We start from the raw sequence: 19,930 nt of genomic DNA, 5'->3' as shown, positions 1-19,930 counted from the left end.
TTCATCTACAAATGCAACAGTTAGAAGAATTATCATAGTATCCAGATGTTCTTGGTAGTGAGGCCATGTTGGGTTATTTGGTGTGTTTAGGAGCCCAACTAGAGCTATTAGAGCCAGTGTTGGGCCCATTTTAGATCTCAATAGTTTTTACATGCCTCATCGTGTCGGCAAGACCAAAATCAATCATAGCAAATAATTTGGGAAAAGTGGTAAACATACAGTCAAATTGAAGTAACCAACTAGCTTCTAAGAAATTGTTCTTCTTGGGAAAATCTATTGCCATGTTGCTGAGAGAGTGACAAATGAGAAAAGGTGGATCATAAGCAAGGGAACTTATTTGGAGATGAGTTTATACCTATTCCCCATGGGCATGGTGAATTTTAGCTTACCTTGCCTAATCCAACTAGTGGATTGGTTGAGAGAAAGCGAGATTGGACATCTCAAAGAATTTCAAGGGAGGGTACAGAAGTAGAATGAGTTTGACAATCCAAGAAGAGAGAATTAGAAAAAGATGTAGAAAGTGAGTTGATGGGGAATGACACAATAGAGTCCTTGGGAATTGACTACTCAAATAGGGCAAAAGAGGCTATAGAGGTCACCTTTGCTTGAGATGGTTTAGCTAGGAGCAATGATAGATGATGGTGCCACTGAGAGACCAAGGGGTTTTTAGATCATTTTAGGATCCAAATGGATGTATTACCCTTGTAGTAGCCCTAGGCCTCTAAGAGAGGATATGCCATAATGGCTTAGGGGTAATACTTCTTAATACGACTACCATTGAAGTGTCTAATGCCTTCTCCCTCCAATGTCTCAAGTTTAACATTTCCTATCCTATTGATCTAATGCACACAATATGGCACCAAGCCTCGAAGTTTCAATTTCTACTAATGGCCTTTAAGAGAATACAAAAGCACCAAGTCACCTTTGTCAAAGGATCACTATTGCACATGCCTATTGAACAAGCCTTGCATTGGGCTTTTTCAGCAAAAGGAGGGCATGGGTTGGCAAAAGGGGAGTTTCAATGAGGCATTCCAACTCCACAATGCAATTAGTCCAAGCACTAGTGCCTTCCCAATGCTTATGCACTACAATGCAAAGATTGGGGACTAGAAGCTCTACCGACATGATAACATGAGTGCCATAGGTAAGTCAAAGTGGAGTTTGACTAGTTGCGGTTGAAAGCTATCTGGTAGGCACATAGGATTTCCATAAGCATGTTATTACAATTTGAACTCAAAGAAAAGATAGTATTAGTCAAAACATTAAGCAAAATCTTGTTAGTGGACTTAGCCTAGCCTCTGGCTTAAGGATAGTAAGGATATGACTTTCGATGGATAGTCAAGAAGGTAGAGAGCAAATGTTGAATGATCTCATTCAAAAAGCAAGTCCCCTAAAGACTAACTATCTCAATTGGACAGCCAAAATGAGAAATCACTTGCTTCCACAATAACTTAACCATAGTGCAGGTGTCATTCGTACTTATGGCTCTCGCCTCATCCCATTTAGTAGTCATGTAATCAATGGCTACAATGTAGTGTGCTTGAGAGTATCGGATGGCTAGAGTGATAGGCCACATAGTCAATACCCTACTTTTCAATGGGTTGTCTAGTAATAATTGGTGATAGCTCCATCATATCCTTGTGAGTCGGAAGTTTGGATCATTGGCACTCATCATAATGCTTAACAAAGTAGGTCCCATCCTTGAACAAGATGGGCCACCACAACTGGGACTTTAAAACCTTACAAGTTATATAGTTGGGCCATCAAAATGTCCGCTAGCAATGCCCCCATGGGCTTCTTCAAGCACACACTCAATCTCATATTCACACATGTATCATTGAAGGAGACAATCTTGCCCTAGTCAATAAAGTTGACTAACAATCATATGGTAGGGTCAAGTCTTAATCAACAAGCGAGGGGAGCCTTCTCAATCGAACGTTTAAGAATTCCATGCTCTAAGATAGAAACAATATCATTTGCCCAATGAGGTGTGAGATCATCTTGGAACAATTGGGCCTGCTATTGAAGTTTGAACAAGTGGCCATCAAGTTAGTATCATCTATGCCAATTACTTTTTCTCCCCTTGTAAATCAAAACATGGGATCAGTCATGTAATGTTGATGCCCTTTGCGTAGGACCACAAAGAAATCAAACTCAAGCAAAAGCAATAGCCTTCTAGCAATTTATCATGTAGAACATGATTCGTTCACAAGATAAAGTAAAGCTTCATAATCAACAAAGAATGTGAAGGGAGTAGCAAGCAAAGAATGTCAAAACTTCTTAATGGCATATATAATTGCTAAACCTTCCCATTTAGTATTGGAATGATTTGTCTCTAGAAAAGCTGACTAGAAAGTTCATGTTATGTTCACCAGGTTTGTATAATATAGCTCCAATAGTGATTTTGGATGCATAAGTACAAACATGTGATGTGATTGTCCAATTTAGGGCTCCTAAAATGGGTACAAAAACAAGAGCCTTCTTTAGGGCTTGATAGGTTTCTTGGCATTAAACAATCCACTCCCACATAATCAAAAGCTTATACAATGACCTAACAATAGTAGCATAATTCAAAACAAAGTGTCAATAATAGCCAGTATACCCAAGGAAGCATTGAATGCATTTTGGGTTGGTGGGAGATGGAATATCAATGTGATAACCTTAATCTTGGCTATATCAATTGCAATGCATAATGCCATGCTTTACCCAAAATCAACATTTCAATGGATTGAGGAATAGTTGATACTATCAACATCATTGAGAGACGAGATAAAGCTTGGCTAAGTGCTCTTTCCAAAACTAGTACAAATAGACAAATCATCTACAAAAGCTTCTAACCACTTATCTAACATGTCTTTAAAGATGGTATACATCAACCATTGAAAGGAGATGGATGCATTCTTCTTATAGGTGACACATACTCTAATTTTACCATTTTTCTTCAACAACACCATGACAATGGGTGATACCCACTCACAATATGCTCAATTTCATAAATGAATACTGCTTTTTGCAATTTGTCGAGTTCCTCCTTCAAATACTGAGCATGGCAAGGATTCATGGGATAGGGCCTTTGCTTGACAAGTTTGGTGTCTTGCCACAAGGGAATAATGTGAGTGAGTACATGAGGTGGCACTCCGTTGAGGTCTGTATAATTCTAGGAAAAAATCATCTTAGAAATCCTTGAGTAACTAGATGAGTATCTCCTCATCTTCTTGGCTAAGATCCTTAGCAACAAACACACATTTAGGTTTTTCCCCCTCCTATGCGAGGTCAATTCCTTGACCTTAGGCCTTCAATAGGTTCACTAGTTGCACCTTGCCAATTGGCGCCAAGCGTGATGAGGATTCAATCCCCCTTTTTTAACTTGTAAAGTGTTTAGGGAGATCTTAAAGCTTATGTTGAGAGCCTATGTCAGAGGTAAGGTTCTTCTAAGCTTCCTTAAGATGTTTCCTACTCAATGCTTTTTTTGTTACATTTGTACCTATGTTTGCCTTCCCTTGGCAAGGGTGGTAGTTGGCGGATTGTTTGGGCTACATTTTTGGTTGTGAAAACTTGTGTGCATTGGCTCTAATATGATTGGTGGTCATTGATTGTCCCCACAATTTGTGTGGTTAACTGGCCTCAAGCTGTAGCTGTCATGAGCTAGCAATAGCTACTCCTTGTCAATAGCTCGAATAGAGTGTCTGGTAAGTGACTACATGTTTGGGGTAGCAATTTTCCTTAAGTCAATTGCACAACCACACTCATATACTCATACACACATATAACAAATTCACATGCACATATAGATTCATATATACAAATATATACCAACATGAACAAAAACACACACACACATTCACACACTCACACAAAAGCACACAAATACTAAAACAGACTAATATGAAAAAAAAAAAACACACACACACACACAAACACATGTACACAAACATTGCACATAGACACGCACACTCCACAAACCTCATTTGCACTCACACCTTGAATACACACACCTTCTTCCAACTACATCCAACACATACCATTCATATATAACCCCCTTATACCTCATTCACTTACACATACATTCACAAACCTCATTCACATGCACCTCGCCCGTTACACAACTCACCCACTAACAAACACACAAACCTCTTCCTACATATAAAATCCTGAAACACACAAACCTTTTGTATGCACACAAAATCCCTAAACACACAAAACTTTTTTCACACACAAAACAATTATAATTAACACTCAAACCCCTACACTTAGCATACCACTCACTCATCACACACACTAAACTAACCATACACACCTCATATGCCACATATACACCCCCTACACCCATGCAACATACATGTACACACCTACCCTAATACCTACACCATGCACTCCCACACTATACCCCCACTCCCATATGCTAGAACTACCACGCTCACACTAGGCATTGCACTAGGCAACTTTACTCTTGTACTAGTTGAGTCTTGCATTAGAAAAGTAAAGTTCACTCTTGCATTCAAAGTTCAGTCTTGCACTATGAATTCACTCTTGCATCACCCTTGCACTATAGATTTACTCTTGTATTGTAAGTTCACTCTTGCACTAGAAAATTTTACTATTGCACTACAAGATTAAGTTCACTTAGTTGCACTAGTAGATAATTTCACTCCCATACTAGACCTAGGACCCAGTTCATTCCCACACTAGGCCAATACCCATTTCACTCCCACACTATGATCATTCCCAGACAAGGGTCGCTCCCACACTACAATCACTCCCATACTCCCACACTAGATCACTCCCACACTCGGATTTACTCCCACACACTGACACTAGATCACTCCCACACTAGGATCACTCCACACTAGACCCACTCCCACAGTATGAGTACTCCAACACTAGGACCCAACCCCACTACCCAATTCCATACACACTTGCCTACCCTCGCACAATATTCATTGCATCTCATTTCATCTATGAGTCTAATCCTTGCATTGCATAAGGATTGTCTTGACACATTGCCTTCTTGGTGACTATGATACATGTGGCATCGCTTGCACAACTGCACTTGATCTTTGAAAAGGAAGAAAGATTGATTTTGCACAACTCACTCTTTTGTGCTTTGAAATGGAAGTGTCTCAAAGTGCCTTGAGAACTTGTATGCTTTGAAATCAAGAATTGGAAGGAACATCATAGTGCCTTTAGACCTCAATGAGAAGCTTTTCCAACTCGAGCAAGTAACCAAGGAACACTTTCTCACATCATAAGAACCTAGTGCACATAGTACCTATGCAACACACACTGCGCTAACATCATATAAGGTCATTTAAGATCATAGGTGCACACAACCACAACCATCACTTCCATATAGGCATAGCACACACTGCAAGTAGAGGAGGGGAAATCATCCAACCAAGTTGTCTTTAAGTGCTCAATTCCAATGGTGGCAAGGGCCCAACAAGTATGTAGCTATCGACCATGCTAGTGAGAGTAGAATCATTTAAAATCCCATTCAAGGAGTGAAAGGTGGAGCAAGAGTGAGAGCATAAGTAGAAGCAGAAGCAAGTGGAAGCAAGAGCTATGAAGGTTCAAGCAATAAAGAGCAAGATGGTATGTTAGACTCCAAACAATCATAATGTGTGACCCACCTTCCCTTATTCTATTATCATAAAAAGAACCAAGAATAAAGTGATAGTGATGGGCAGCCACCACCTGCAGTGTATGAAGACTAAGATTGGTCAACTTGATCTTGTCCCAATAAATGCAACTATTAGGACCTATGGAGGATCACCCTGTTCTCTCCTAGAAGGATATGAAATTCTCCTGACATAAGAGATTGAGAGAATGCCCATTATGTTCTATGTGCTTCCAAATCCAGGGGATATGTGAAAGTTTTTCTTGGATGACCTTTCAAGCACACATCTCAATGCAAAGTGGACTACATAGCACACTGCATACACGTGAGCTTGCCAAGTGTAAAGAGTAACCACTCTCAGCAAAGGCAACCTTATCTCTTCTCCAAGGAAGGGCGTGCTTGCCTTAGAGTTAGATAAGAACCCTAGTGAGGATAGTCAAAGAGTTCCAAAGAAACTTCTCGAGGCACAAGAGGAAAAGAAGGAACCACTCAATAGAGATCCTCCTAGAATCAAAGAGGACCCAAATTTCTAGACATAATACACCTGATATCAAGAAAAGGACTACATCTAGAAGGACAATGAGATTAAGTGAATACAATCGAAAGCATTAACAAATAGTTACCACAAAGCCGTGACAAGTTTCCAAAGTTTTGTTTCATGCTCAAGGATATTATGTGGGAAATCATTGGATCCGGTTGCCTAACTCCCCCCACACCCATCTCCATTTACCGTAGCCCAAGTCCCATTAAAATCGAAGAGAAAGAGAAAGAGACCCAAACACTGATCTAGATCAAGGTCAAAATGAAATGAGACAAAATCAATCCACTTAGAGGCCATGAAACTAGTCTTAGAGACTGAAAAGCCAAAACTTGACTATCTATTCCAAGAGGAAACAACAAAGCAATCAATCCACGTGATGCTACTCAAGCTAAACAAGAAAGTCCAAGGATGGACAAGATAGAGCCCTCAAGTGTTGACAAGAAACAACCCCAAGAAGTTACTAGTCCATCCTCCCAACCAAGTCTCCCAAACCAAAAGAACCTTTGTTGCCTAAGCTTACAGAGAAAATCTGGTAACAATAGCCTAGTGCAATTGCTCAATCACAGAAAAAGTATCCACCACAAAGGACAACTTAGAAAACCTCTAAGGATCGATGACCTCCCTCTGAGAGCATTGTCAAAAACAAATCTAAAAATTCCAAGATCGAGACTATAAGGTGTTTAAGTCAACATAGCAAGAAGATCAAGTGGAGATTGAGCATTAAAATGAACTAGAGGACATAATGTTATCACTCATTTGTGCATATGTTCATGCCAACATTGGAATTCTGACTAAAGAGCATGAGAAGCTCTTAGAAAAGCCTCTAACATGGTTACATCAAACATAAATATGTTGGTGTTATCCAGCAATTGTAGGAGAAGTCATGATGCAAATGACTAAAGTTGAGCAAGAGAAGCATTGCTTGATTCCCATATTCCACACTAGGCATTGCAAGACAAGCAAGGAGGAAGTTGTGACATTGGCCAGGAAAGCAAAATGATAAAGTGAGTTTGAATAAAAACTGCTATTATAGTTGGGGTCTAGCTACAAGGTGTGTTGTTATTAGGTGACTATTGCTGAGCAAAGAAAGGTGCTCTAGATGTAAATGCATGATCGGATATATGTAGCCCCCTATATCCTAAGAGTGCTTGAAAATGTCTGTGGTGTCAAACCTTTCTAAACTTGCCCAAAAAGACCCCTTGTTCAAACTCTTTTCAAAGGAAGAGCTACATGTTGCAAGTCAATTGGGATAAGGAAACATGATTGTTGATATCATTAGATATATCTTTTGTCCCACCCGATACTTGCAAGTTCTTGATACCTATGCTTCTTTTCAATATAATTCTGATTTCTATGAATGGTTTATTCCAAGGCTAAATGACATAGAACCTCATCTCTCCTTTACTTCTACTACCATCCGAAATGAATTTACATCAAATGATGCAAAGCGGAGTACTTGAGACTCTAAACAAGGATACAAGGATACAATAGCAGAAAGCAATGTACTTGAGACTCTAAACCCTAGGTCTAAAGCAGGTTGAGCCAAATAAATCCCATACCACTTTAGGGCAAGTCTCCAAACTCACCTACAGATTAGTGCCACAAAACCTAATTTACCTATGCCATTATGAAATGTTTTCTAGTTTGTCAATCTTTAAGAACCATGGCTGCTCATTTCACAAAGAAGGACAATTACTTTGAAGTAGAATGGATGCTCCAATTTGACAACATATTCACCACCTATGCCAAGTTGTTCACAATGATTGATTTAGGGCTTGCCAATGATGAGGGAATTCAAGTTGCCTCCACATGCTATCCACCTTGGGAAGAGAGTGAACATCTCTTCTACAAAAGCCTCGCAATGGATGAATATGCTACGACCCTCCCTCAAAAGCAATTGTAGTCTCATGCCGACTTATTCTCTCTTATGCTTTTGTGACCAAATTAAATACTAATCAATACTTGATCAACTTGAGAAAAATTGCAATTCCTTGAGTCCATTTTTGCACAAGTGATTTTCTCATTGATTAGAGCTTGCTTGTGATAGCAGTCGTCTTATGACAATGATTGAGTAGTGATGTACAATCAATACACTTCAATCTGACCCAACTTACTATGAGACCACTTCAATATGCTCCATCATCCCAATCCAAAATTTGGACATTCAATCCCAACTGAAATATCACCCATTACTTGATAAGATTCTGGTTCAAGAGGAATTACATATAGCAAGTTGCTTCACAAGACCTTCCTTGCTCCACGATTTGATTACTTACCTTTGTGGATTGGCTACCAAAGCAACTAACTTGGATAATTTTGTTGAATTGTACAATCTAAGTTTCTATAACTAGTGGATCCAAAGTTCTTCATGAGCAGCATGTATTACTATATCATCAATACGATAGTGTTCATGAAGAACTCTAGAGTACAAATTTCTATGAACTTTGGCATAGATGATATTGCAGGTATTAAGGGAGATGGTAGATGATGAAAAGGAAAAAATTTTGGATTATACTCTAGAGTTCTTCATTACCTACCATTTCTATATCATTATCTTCATTCAAAGTTCTCCATTAGCAACATGTATTACTCCTCCATCACGATCATTACTTCTTTCCAAACTACTTCTTTATCGAATATTTCGAGCATATTACACCTACCTTTGACATGAGTGCCATGGGACTAGCACTCGTCTTGAAGGGGGATAATGTTAACACTATTTTGTGAATGCTAAAGTCGAAGAATGTCAAAGCAAAGTCAAAGCACAAGTGTTAGAATTACTTTTTGAAAGGATATTATTTTTAAAATGCTTCAATGACCATGGACACATTATTATTATGGTTGTATTATTTTGTCAAATACTGACTCACTCTTGTCCACATTGTATAATTTCTTATAGTTGTATTTTTCACACTTACAACTATTGTGTGGATTGCATGCATGGATTTGTAACTAGAATAGAGTGGAGTATTTAGGTTAAGGTATAAGCATACTTCAAGGATTAACCGGCCTAGATCCAACAAAGTAGACAAAATGCCTATTAAGAGAGCGTAAACCCTAATTCATAGTTATGGAAACCCTAAAATGCAAAAGGGATACAAACCCTTAAACACAAATGGGGCGCCACCATAGAATACATCATAATGGAAGTGGACTACATGACTAGATGGGCAGAAGCTATTGCCACAACTAGGATCACTACCAAAGAAGTGATTATTATTTTTTAATTCATTTGTTGCAGATTTAGAACTCTACTAGAGATTATTTCAGATAGGAGACTAGGCTTTCGTGGAGACCTTATAAAGGACCTCATGGGGAGGCTAATCATCAAACATAGGCATTCTACTCTTTATTATCCCCAATGCAATGGACTAGTAGAGAAAGTTAATAGAATGATTTGTAAAATCATCACTAAATAATTTTATGATAAGCCTAAGACTTAGGATAAGCATTTGAATGTAGCCTTATGGACCTACTGCACCTCATTCAAGACATCTTTGGGGTTCACTCCATTTTATTTGGTCTATTGTGAAGAGGTAGAAATGACCTAAATCTAACCATGATTTTGGTCTATATAAGGGTAAGATATCTCAATTATATTTATCTTTTGGTGCATCCATGATATGGAAGTTCTATCAATGCAACTACTAAAGCTTTCTATTCTCATCCTCTATTCTATCATCTTTCTTCCATTGTAAAGGGTAACTAAGAGACAGCGAGAGGTGTGTTGCGTAAGCAACTAAGGAAAAATGAAGCTCTACATTCTTTTCTTGCTTTTCTTCTTCTTCTATATTAGCTTCTGGACTCATTGGTGTGCTTAGTGGTGGATGTGAACACGTGACATCATTGAATGGGGTCATTAAACCATCTTCGAGACTTCAAGCTTTCAAACTACAATGCTCGAAGGTAAGTTGGTGAGTTCACTACACCTCAAGCCTAGTCTTCTGTTCTAGTTTCTTGGGTTGGAGAGAAGGATGCATGGTCAATTAGAGTGGAGTATTGAGAGACAAGGTGAGAGGTTGTCACTAAAGCAAGTTGTAGCTTCTAAAAGAATAGAAGTTCATCTAATGCCCCGATTGTTGTGTATTTATCCCAATAAATTTCATTACTTTTCCATAAGATCTTGGTGTGTCTTGCCTACTCTCAAGGTATTCTTTCTTTTAACACCTTTAGGGGTCTCTATGCGACAAGGTTGGGATGATCTAGAGGCAAGGTTCGAGGCTTATGGTCTCTGCAAAAACTTTACCTTGCCCTATACTAGATGGAGTCTTAGAAAATTTGATTAATGGTACTTAGAATCTTTAGATATACTACATCTAATACCTCAAGATGATATCTCACTAATTAAAGGCTTTTGGAAAACAATTGGCACATAGGCTTTTCAAGGGGACTAAGGACTTCCAAGGTGCCAACACAATGATTAGAGATTGATCATTGATTTCAATCAAAGAGTAAAGGGATGAATCCTAGCCTTTTGAGGTATTCAATATTTTATTATCTCAAGATCACTTGCACATGTTTGTAAAGGGCACTTTTCAACCCACAATTGGTCAACAAGGCTATCCACACAATGCCTCTAAATAATGCTTCATTGTTGAGCACAAGCCTAAGCCCAAAAGCCTGCAATTTGATGTTGTTTTATAAAGTTTAGGTCTTAATTTCCACACTCTCAAGGCATTCCAAGAAAACAAATAGCTTGAGAACTTCCTTTCAAGCATATAAGGGTCTCTTTCAAGAAGTACAAGACTCTTTCTAATGCAAGGCTAGTAATTTGAAGAGGCTTAAAAAGATTAAGTGGTTAGCACAACTCAAAGGAGTACAAAGGCATGAAATGCGAGCCCTTAGATATTTTTGGTCCAATACCTTGAAGATACTAAATCAAGTGAAGACCTCCTCTTTCTTGGCAAAAGACAAACTATGGTAATCCCACATGAAGCTAGAGCACTCTTTGACATGACCAATGGGATCTGGTTATCCAAGGACTCCAGAATTGTGCTCTACCATGGTTCAAATTCCCTCAAGGCATTAATGCCTCAAGGACTAATTGTTTAGGGTTCTTTCACAAAAGGTTTTCTCAAGGGATAGATGCCTTCCCTCTATGCCAAGGCTAGACAAGTCCTAAAACTATCAATGGATCAAAACACTAAGCGTAAGTAGCTACAAGGGGTGAGGTATGCATAGCCTTCAAATACTTTTTTGGGTGAATGCCTCCAGGGGTAGTCCACAAGGTGTAAGGTGCCTCTTTGTCAAGTAGGTTGAGGAGTTATGTCTCTTTAGGTCAACCACAAGTAGGTATGGTTTCAAGTAGTAAGATCTTTTTATGTAGGGGCCACAATGAGGCAAGCGAAAAGAGAGTACCCTCAAGGTATCGTGTAAGACAATGTCCCAAGTGTTCATTGTCTAAACTTTTTGGATACCCTTAAAGCCATAGCAAGTCACAATATCCTCAACTAACCAAATGATCACAATGATGTAATAATGACTTATTTCAACACAAGATTCAACTTGATCAAGGGGACAAGAACAATGAGCATCAATACCTTAAGGGATACATTGAGAGTGTTGGAAGCTCCTTTGAGGCTCTCTCAAGTGCATATATCATGTAGTGGCTAGGCAATGTCTATGATATGATGGAACTATAAGGTTGTGGTGCTCAAGCCAAAGGTTTAGCAAAAATCCTAAGTAGCTCTCGAGTTATTTACATCCAAGAATACCTTGAGGATACCCTAAATGAGGGATTTGACAAGCTGGGATAGTCAAGCAATGCTCAAAGCAATCCTACCATATCAATCAACTAGGCCGATGCACAATCAAGTCAACAAGATGAGATTGAGGTGCTCTCAAGCAAACGGCCACAGCCATGCACAATACACTATTATGTACTCTAAAGTGGTTTTTAGCACCAAGCCAAAGACTAGTGCAATGCTAAGGCTACAAGGGCTACAATGGATACCCTCATCATATATCACTTAAGAATTTAGCCCCTTCTTCAAGGTCCAAGTTGTTGTCAAGGTAGCCATTTGATAGTGGGTTAGACTATTTATAGTTTGAAGGTAAGGTATCGCCCATCAAGTGAGCAACTTAGGGATAGCAAGGATAAACAATTACCAACTAATAAAGCACAAGATATCAAGTGTATGGCAAGGTATAATTGTCCTTACTCGCATGACTAGGTCAAGTATTTGTAAAATGTTCTTGCATTTGATCGTTTACACTAGGTTTATTGTTGATGATGTTGTGAGGAATGGTTGGAAGTTTCAAATCTTGTGTAATGAGGTTTTGACGTCCCTTCAATGTTCAAGGGACTTATGTTTCGACTTTAGTTACACTCTAGTATCCACACAACCTCTAGTCCCCAACCATACACTACCATAGTACTTTCTCATATAAGTCATTACTCTACACTTTCTATCATCCTACCTTCTTGAAACCATCACAAAGATAGCCCAACAAAGTCAATCAACAAAAACCCCATAAGAGTATTTATCAATCACTGTGGTATGACATGATTTACTAAGTGCTTTACAATGCTTCTAGCAAACAAGGGGTTAACAAGGATGAATAATACACATCATAAATTATGTAAACATAGGACTAAAGCAATAACATGGCAACTACTACTAGAATTTCTATCCTAAAGTAACCAAACAAAAGCATACCAACCATTCTTTCCACTCAATCACAAGATCTACCAAGTAACCATGCACCTATGACTTCAAAATTGGTTGTCTCAAGAACAATGATGATGGCTCCTTATACACATAGCACCACAAAAGATGTATCAATACCATTATACATTATGTAATTTTATACACAATCTCATTCCTAAACACTCATACAAGTTGCACCCTAGACAAGAGAACTCTACAAGATCCACCATAACTCTATAGAAGCATGGTCTATCTTGATTCACACTACAATGTCATATTTTACTTCCTACATTTAGGAACCATCAATGCACGAAATTCCACATATTGCAATTACATAACCCTCAAGGCAACTCTTAATGGAAAGAATGGCAAAGTTGCAAGTGTTAAAGACAAGGATTAAGGAGGCTTTTCTTGTTTACTCTTCTACAAGAAAATGCATGCTCTACTTACTATACCAAAGGTACTCAAGCCCTGGTCATGGTTGTGAGGCCAATATCACACCTAGCTATTTAGTGCTCATTTTGTTGAGAGTACCTAGTTTTAATAATGCCACAATCTTGCACCACCTAAGTCAACTCTTAATGGAAAGAATGGCAAAGTTACCAGTGTGAAAGAAAAAGATTATGGAGGCTTTTCTTGTTTGCTCTTCTACAAGAAAACGCATGCTCTACTTACTACACCAAAGATACTAGCCTTGGTCATGGTTGTCAAGGAAATATCACACCTAGCTATCTAGTGCTCATTTTGTTGAGAGTACCTAGTTGTAATAATGCCACAATCTTGCGCCACCTATATCCAACCCTCAATCACACTAGGCTCTCTTTCAAAAAGTACATATGCACAAATGAATGAGCAATTCATCTATATCTCCTATTCCAACATTTTCCCTCCAAATTTGTTGCACCTTAACCCATCACTCTGTGTCTTCCACCAAAAGATGTCTAATGATAAAATGATAGAGAATTAATGCAATTTGTTTAACCTTCCTACTCCAATGGTTTGCCTTTTCAATGAATGAGCTTGTAACTAAAGAAACTAAAGACTGATACGATGCAACAAAAATTGCTTGATATTTGGCCCCTACTCTTACGGTTCAAAGACCACTAGACTAACTACTAAGTTTAACCACATACAGTAAACAAGAGAGAGAAACATACAAAGAACTTTCTAAATATATAGTAGTTACTCTCAAATTAATCGCATTTTCTATTTCTATGACAAGTACCCAAGGAAAATGATCACCATAGAACTAAGTTTTGGAAACCATTGACTCATTTAGAAACCAAAGAAAGAAACTAGCCATAAACATTTATCAAGCTCGTGAGTGCAAATCAAATACAATGAAACCACTAAAAACTTTTCATGTCCACCAACTCATAGGCATACATTCAACAAAACTTAAAATGACCACAAATGATAATTCTATCAATAATTTGATTTCAATTGCTTGTATACAAATTGGTAGCAAATTGAAATGGCCTGAATTAGAAGACTAGTAAATCGAATATATTCCTTCTATAAACAATGTTTGCAACATGATTTCTTTCCTTGCATCCATCACTTGAACCCGCATTCTTCCTTTGAGCTTCAAAGACCTTAATGAATTGAGTTCCAAGCATGCATGCACAAACACATGCAGACACACAATACGTGTGCATACTTTTTTATTTTGGGGGGGGGCGGGGGGGGGGGGGGGGGGGGGGGGGGGGGGGGGGGGGGGGGGGGGGGGTTGGTGTCTCGTGTAGGAGAGCTAAAACTGCATAGATAACACTATGTCAAAGGGAGAACGTGCAACTCTACACAAATGTTTTAACTAAGATCAATATCAACAAGTTCCGGAGAGCATCTCTCAATACTGTTGCCTGAGATGCCAATGCCTAGCTGGCCTTTGTCTGCCGATCCAAATGCATAAAGCCTATTGGACTTTGTGATTGCAAACGTGTGGGCATCCCACGTGACACAACTGGTAAGGCTTACATGCACAACCTTCTCACCTTGTGCCCTAAAAGCACTCACCAGCCTTGGTTTCATCACATTTGCATGACGATGGGCCTGTGATACGCCAAAAGAATGTCAGTGCTCACATGTGACATGTACAACCAAAGGAAAGCTTCCCCTACTTGCTTCAGCAGCAGTGCTGCTTTTACTCATCCAACCCATCTGCATAAGTCAGAAAATGGAAGACCAGCCAGCGCAACTGTGGATGGCCAGTGGAAAGACCAGGAATGACTATCAATAATTTCCCTCGGCAGGAAAATGAGGCTCAGTCTTGAGATCAACAATGATGCAAAGAATTTAAAAGCAGGTCACAGGTAAGTGTAGAATGTATGTATATCTACTGGATTCGGTTCTTTTGGGAATGCAATGAAGCTTCTTAAGACTAAGAATGTGATGATATATGACTAGAAAACTGCGTGAGTCCGCATAGTCAGAAGGAAGAGAGCAGAGTTAAGAGCTGACCTATTGAATGCATTTTCAAATGAGGCATGAATGAAGGGATTCAATCATAAGTGCCTTTGTTCAAGATAGATGAGTAGGTGACTAACCTGTGAGTCTGGATTTTGGTCAAGATGCCCCAAGCTGGCTGATTCCCCAGATCCAAACGAGTAGACATCTCCATCCCTTGCAACAACAAAGGTAGTATAGTCCCCTGTTGCAACATGAACTGCTTTCACATCCTTCAGAGCATCCACAACCTTAGGAAGTGATTCACATTCTTCGTGGCCATGACCTAGGCATCCATAGCGGCCCCATCCCCATGTACAGACCCTTCCATCTTCCCCAACTGCAGCTGCATGCCAGGGTCCAGCTGCTATAGATACTGGTTGAAACTTCAATGTGTGAAAATGCTCAATAAGACGAGGAAAATGCTCATCCGTCCGGGTTCCATGGCCAAGCTTGCCGCCAAGTCCACAACCTACAGAATACACTGACCTGCGCCCATTTTCCAGCAAATGGATGAGATTTGTTCAAAAGGCATTCAAAAGCTAGGTACAGAGGAGAGTCCCAGCCAGGATGATGGTAGAGATGCTTGCGAAATGCGCACTTCCAAGATCTGGATTCCATCTTATTCATCCAAATCTGCATATTTCCACCTTTTACTGGTGGTCTCAAGCTATATCGAATGCGAAACTTAATCTACTCCAGCAAAGGAGGTGAAGGATCATAGCTTACAGTTTGCAGCCCCAACTTGCATATTACTAACAGTGGTTGATAAAAGGAAGCAGACTTCTTTTAGACAATGGTAAGTGCCCTAGGGGGAACATAGGGCTTAGGCACAGCTGGTTGAAGACACTTGTTGAGTACAGAGAAACATTAGTATGGAAGATATATTACATTCCACTGGCTTGACAGGTTCGAGCTAGCAAGTAACAATATCCAGCTGCAATCTGCACAACAGGTATATTCTCAAGAGCTCCTTTCAAAAGCTGTGGCTTCAAGTCTCGGGCTTCTGTCTGGTGACCGAGCCTGGCATCTGACCCCCAGGAAAAGGTGTACACATGTCCCTCTCGAGATAGAACTGCTGTGAAGAAATTGCCAATGGCAGCCTGGACTACGAATACACCTGCTAATGATTCCACCAGCCGTGGGCTAGTGATGTTTGCAGTTGCAGCTGGACCTGGTGCACCAAACTCAGGATCGCCATAAGTGTCCTTCCCAAATGCATACACCTGCCCTGTCTGGCTGATGAGCATTGTCCTGCTAACACCTGCAGCTGCCTGGGTAATACGAATTCCCTGCAATGACCTGTATGCAGCAAGCTTGCGCTTTCTCAGACTGACTGCCAATCAGAAAAGGAATTAACATGTGTACTCAGCACAGCACAGCATGTGTACAACATTGCAATGTAACTTGTAACAATCATCGTGAGCCCAGAGTTTCAAATATGCACTTTTTGCTCTTACTGGCCATTCACAAACATCAGACACCTAAGAGCCAAAAGTCACTATTATGTCTGCATCTCAAGTGATAAACAGATGCAATGCAACTACAGAAATTGGCATTACCAATCACCTAGACAATTTAACCTGCTGCATTGCAGACACAATTGAGCTCCTTAGTACAGTGCAGACAGTAGTAGACAGTTCAAAAAGGAGAAAGGAAGATGCATGCATGTTACATGTAAGCAGTAGCACACAACATATAGCTTCTTTAAAGGTGTGACCGGCAAAAAAATTAACAAGCGAATGTGACATAGAGAAAACATCGATGTGAAAGTTTCATGTGGCTCACCTGAGAAAACAAGAACATGTTTCCTGAACAAGCAAATGCAATATATGGAAAACACCCATGCATAAATTTCATGTGGCACACCTGAGAAGACAAGGACGTGTCTCCTTATATGTGGAGCCAGTGCCCAACTGGCCACAAGAGTTGTTACCAAAGGCATAGACTTCCCCCGAGTCAGTGACCACAACACTGTGACCTGGTCCTGCAACAGCCTGTGACATAGATCGACGGTAGCAGGTTTCCCCTTGCAGAAGAAAACGGAGCACCAGCTTCCAAGTGCCACCACAACGGTGGCGGAGCCCTTGCTTTTCCTCCTCTGGCATCTTCTTGAAGACGGCTCTATCTTGGCACATATCCCATGCTGCCAGTTCTGTGAAAGATAGATCCTCATTTGGAGGAATGCCAGCAGGCGTATGGAAAAATCTGCAACATGACTGTATCCAAACAAATACGGATTAACAGATGTCAGAAAAGAAGACAGGAGATCAGCTATACATGAGAAGACGGACGTTAACAGTAACTTCCTCCTTCCAATGAAAGGAAAAACCTACATGATGATGCATGCAATCAAATGCAGATCACAACAGATTAAAAACTAGAATGGTTATAACATATGAAGAACTATTACATTTCTTTCAAAAAAACGTAAAAAATTTGCCTCCTAAAGATACATATCAACATATGCATGCAAAAAGTTGATAACCTCTGATTTCTTCAAATGAATTTATGAAAATTGGATTTCCTTCAAACAATACAGATCAACAGGCTTAGGACAGAAGACAGTCAATATGAATAATTTTTTAGTAGATTATCCTTTTACAGACTTGCATCGCTTTAGTTGTTAGGAATGATCGATAATAAAGGCTAACCTCGAGACGAGCTAGGTCTTTGGGTTCCAGATGGCTTTGACCCAGCACAACAAGCAGGATTTCGGGGTACCGGAAGATGAGAGGGAAAAATGGCGCCTTGGGTTCCGGTGGCGGTGAGCCTTGCGCTGGTTCTTCCTCCTGCTGCTGCTGCTCCTCCTTTCTGGATTTCTCGTGAAGGCGAGGGCGCTTGCGAGGGCGAGGGGAGGAGCAGGAAGATGATACCTCCTCCATTTTTTCCTTTTTCCTGTTCTGTGATTTGCGATCACAGGATGATCGTGTTGAGGGGCATCGTTTGACAAGCGCGTCCCATCTTCTTGCGGTTACCTCAGAGAGACCGCCAAGGCATTCCTGTGCGAGGGTAATATATTTCCTGTGTAAGCACAGGAACCGGGGGGGACGTCTAAGGGAATCGATGGATTCCCAGAGGCGAGGGATGCATCGTGCAAAGAGGCGCGTGTTCTTTCACATCATCCGATCAAACCAAGGTTCCGTTAACACAAGGGTGTCAGCATAAGGTTTTGACATAAGGATTTGTTAAGGGGCTTATAAGTTATAACGAGACGGGTATACGTGAGCCGTAAGCTTAAATCCATTTATCTATTTTCTAGTTAACTTATAATTGAGCAATCTACCAAACCTATTGCATATCCCATGTGGCACAAGTACACTGCAACCCAAACTTGGAAAGTACAATCTCTCTCTCTCTCTCTCTCTCTCTCATGTCTTGCATTGAAGGTTAGAGCGGTGGCGTGCGGACACACACACACACACACTCTCTCTCTCTCTCTCTCTCTCTCTCTCTCTCTCTCTCGCATGTCTTGCATTGAAGGTTAGAGCGGTGGCGTGCGGACACACACACACACACTCACTCACTCTCTCTCTCTCTCTCTCTCTCTCTCGGGATAGAGAGTTTGTACTTTGTAGGTTTGGGTTGCACTGTACTTGTGCCATGTGGGTCAAGAAGGCTCATTATTAAGTCCATTTGTGCATAAGTTGCAGGTATAACACTCGTACCACATTAAGTTGTATGGAAGATGGTCCACGATTAATGCCATTGCTCTAACCTTCAATGCACTACATTGCCCTAAGCTCGAAGGTCAAATCGTGGACTCTAGTGATGGCCGTAGCAATATGACCTCTCACAAGCGCAATTTTGGCAGCGATGAAGAAATCATGCAATGATGGCTTGAATGATCACCAATGTCTAATTGTGATGTACTAGAGTTGCGCCAAGAGTAGAAGAATGTTTCTCCAGAAGGAAGCATGGGGAAATATAGCCTCTAGAAGATCAAGAAGCTCCAAGATAGGTGGGTGCAGGATGGCTATGGCTACCAAGCAGTGCAAGATGAAAATGAAGTCATGGGCTGACAATGAGCTTGACTTAGGTGGAGAGAAACCAAGAGAGGCTAGAGAGGCAGTGCCATGCTCGACTGGGCTCTGATACCTTGCCAAAGTTACGTAGATCTAGAGCATGGCAAATGCTATGGCGAATGGAAGAGGAAGACAAAACTCATAATGACATAGACAAGTAGAGACAAACTGTTACACAAGTGAATTAGGTTCCAAGATGGATGCTTGGACTCATAAACACAATTTTGTGTAGGACTTACAAAGACAAGACACTTAACTGAAAGTACAAAGCATCATGACATTGTATTCATTCCATATAAAAAGTGGTAGAAAAGTACAATGCTTTATAGTTGTTGGATGGTAGCAGTTTCCCTTTTTGTGCATATGGGATTTAGTTTGCCTGCATTTCCTAAGCCCAGAATTGCCTCATACAAAGAGGCCATAGTGGGTGTGATTGCAAATATCTCAACAATTGCTCTTTACTCAGTCAATTGTGCATTTGGCAGATCTTTGCACAGTTGCTCTTAGGGTCTTTTACATGCATAATGTATATGCTTATGGAATGTATGGTTTGCTGACACTTTGAGTTCATGATAGTCCTTGGTATCGATGGTCTAGGCTTAGTCATTGCTAGTTTCATTCTTTGTATCATGGTCACTAACAGGATATCCTT

The 19,930-nt window shown here is 40.2% G+C and overlaps 1 protein-coding gene across 3 annotated transcripts; it reads right to left on the bottom strand.

The window, feature by feature from the left end:
* Positions 1 to 14,536: 14,536 nt before the first annotated feature.
* Positions 14,537 to 18,431, bottom strand: LOC148018442 (ultraviolet-B receptor UVR8-like). Of its 3 annotated transcripts, none has more exons than XM_087661896.1 (5): positions 17,908 to 18,431; positions 17,123 to 17,472; positions 16,145 to 16,585; positions 15,355 to 15,742; positions 14,537 to 14,860 (listed from the first exon to the last, which is right to left on the bottom strand). In XM_087661896.1, exons 1-5 carry the CDS (start codon positions 18,136 to 18,138, stop codon positions 14,618 to 14,620), a joined length of 1,653 nt encoding a protein of 550 aa, XP_087518022.1. In that variant the 5' UTR covers positions 18,139 to 18,431; the 3' UTR covers positions 14,537 to 14,617. The 3 variants fall into 3 exon arrangements, with proteins under 3 accessions (XP_087518022.1, XP_087518023.1, XP_087518024.1); XM_087661897.1 differs by having other exon boundaries at positions 16,145 to 16,555; positions 17,908 to 18,430; XM_087661898.1 differs by having other exon boundaries at positions 16,145 to 16,589; positions 17,908 to 18,046.
* Between the last annotated feature and the right edge of the window lie 1,499 nt (positions 18,432 to 19,930).

The sequence above is a fragment of the Lygodium microphyllum genome, chromosome 21, assembly GCF_053477565.2.
Source record: "Lygodium microphyllum isolate KBCC chromosome 21, Lygodium_microphyllum_v1.1.10, whole genome shotgun sequence".
NCBI lineage: Eukaryota > Viridiplantae > Streptophyta > Polypodiopsida > Schizaeales > Lygodiaceae > Lygodium > Lygodium microphyllum.
Note: the sequence above shows the minus strand (reverse complement) of the source record. Positions and strands in the feature narration are given on the sequence as shown.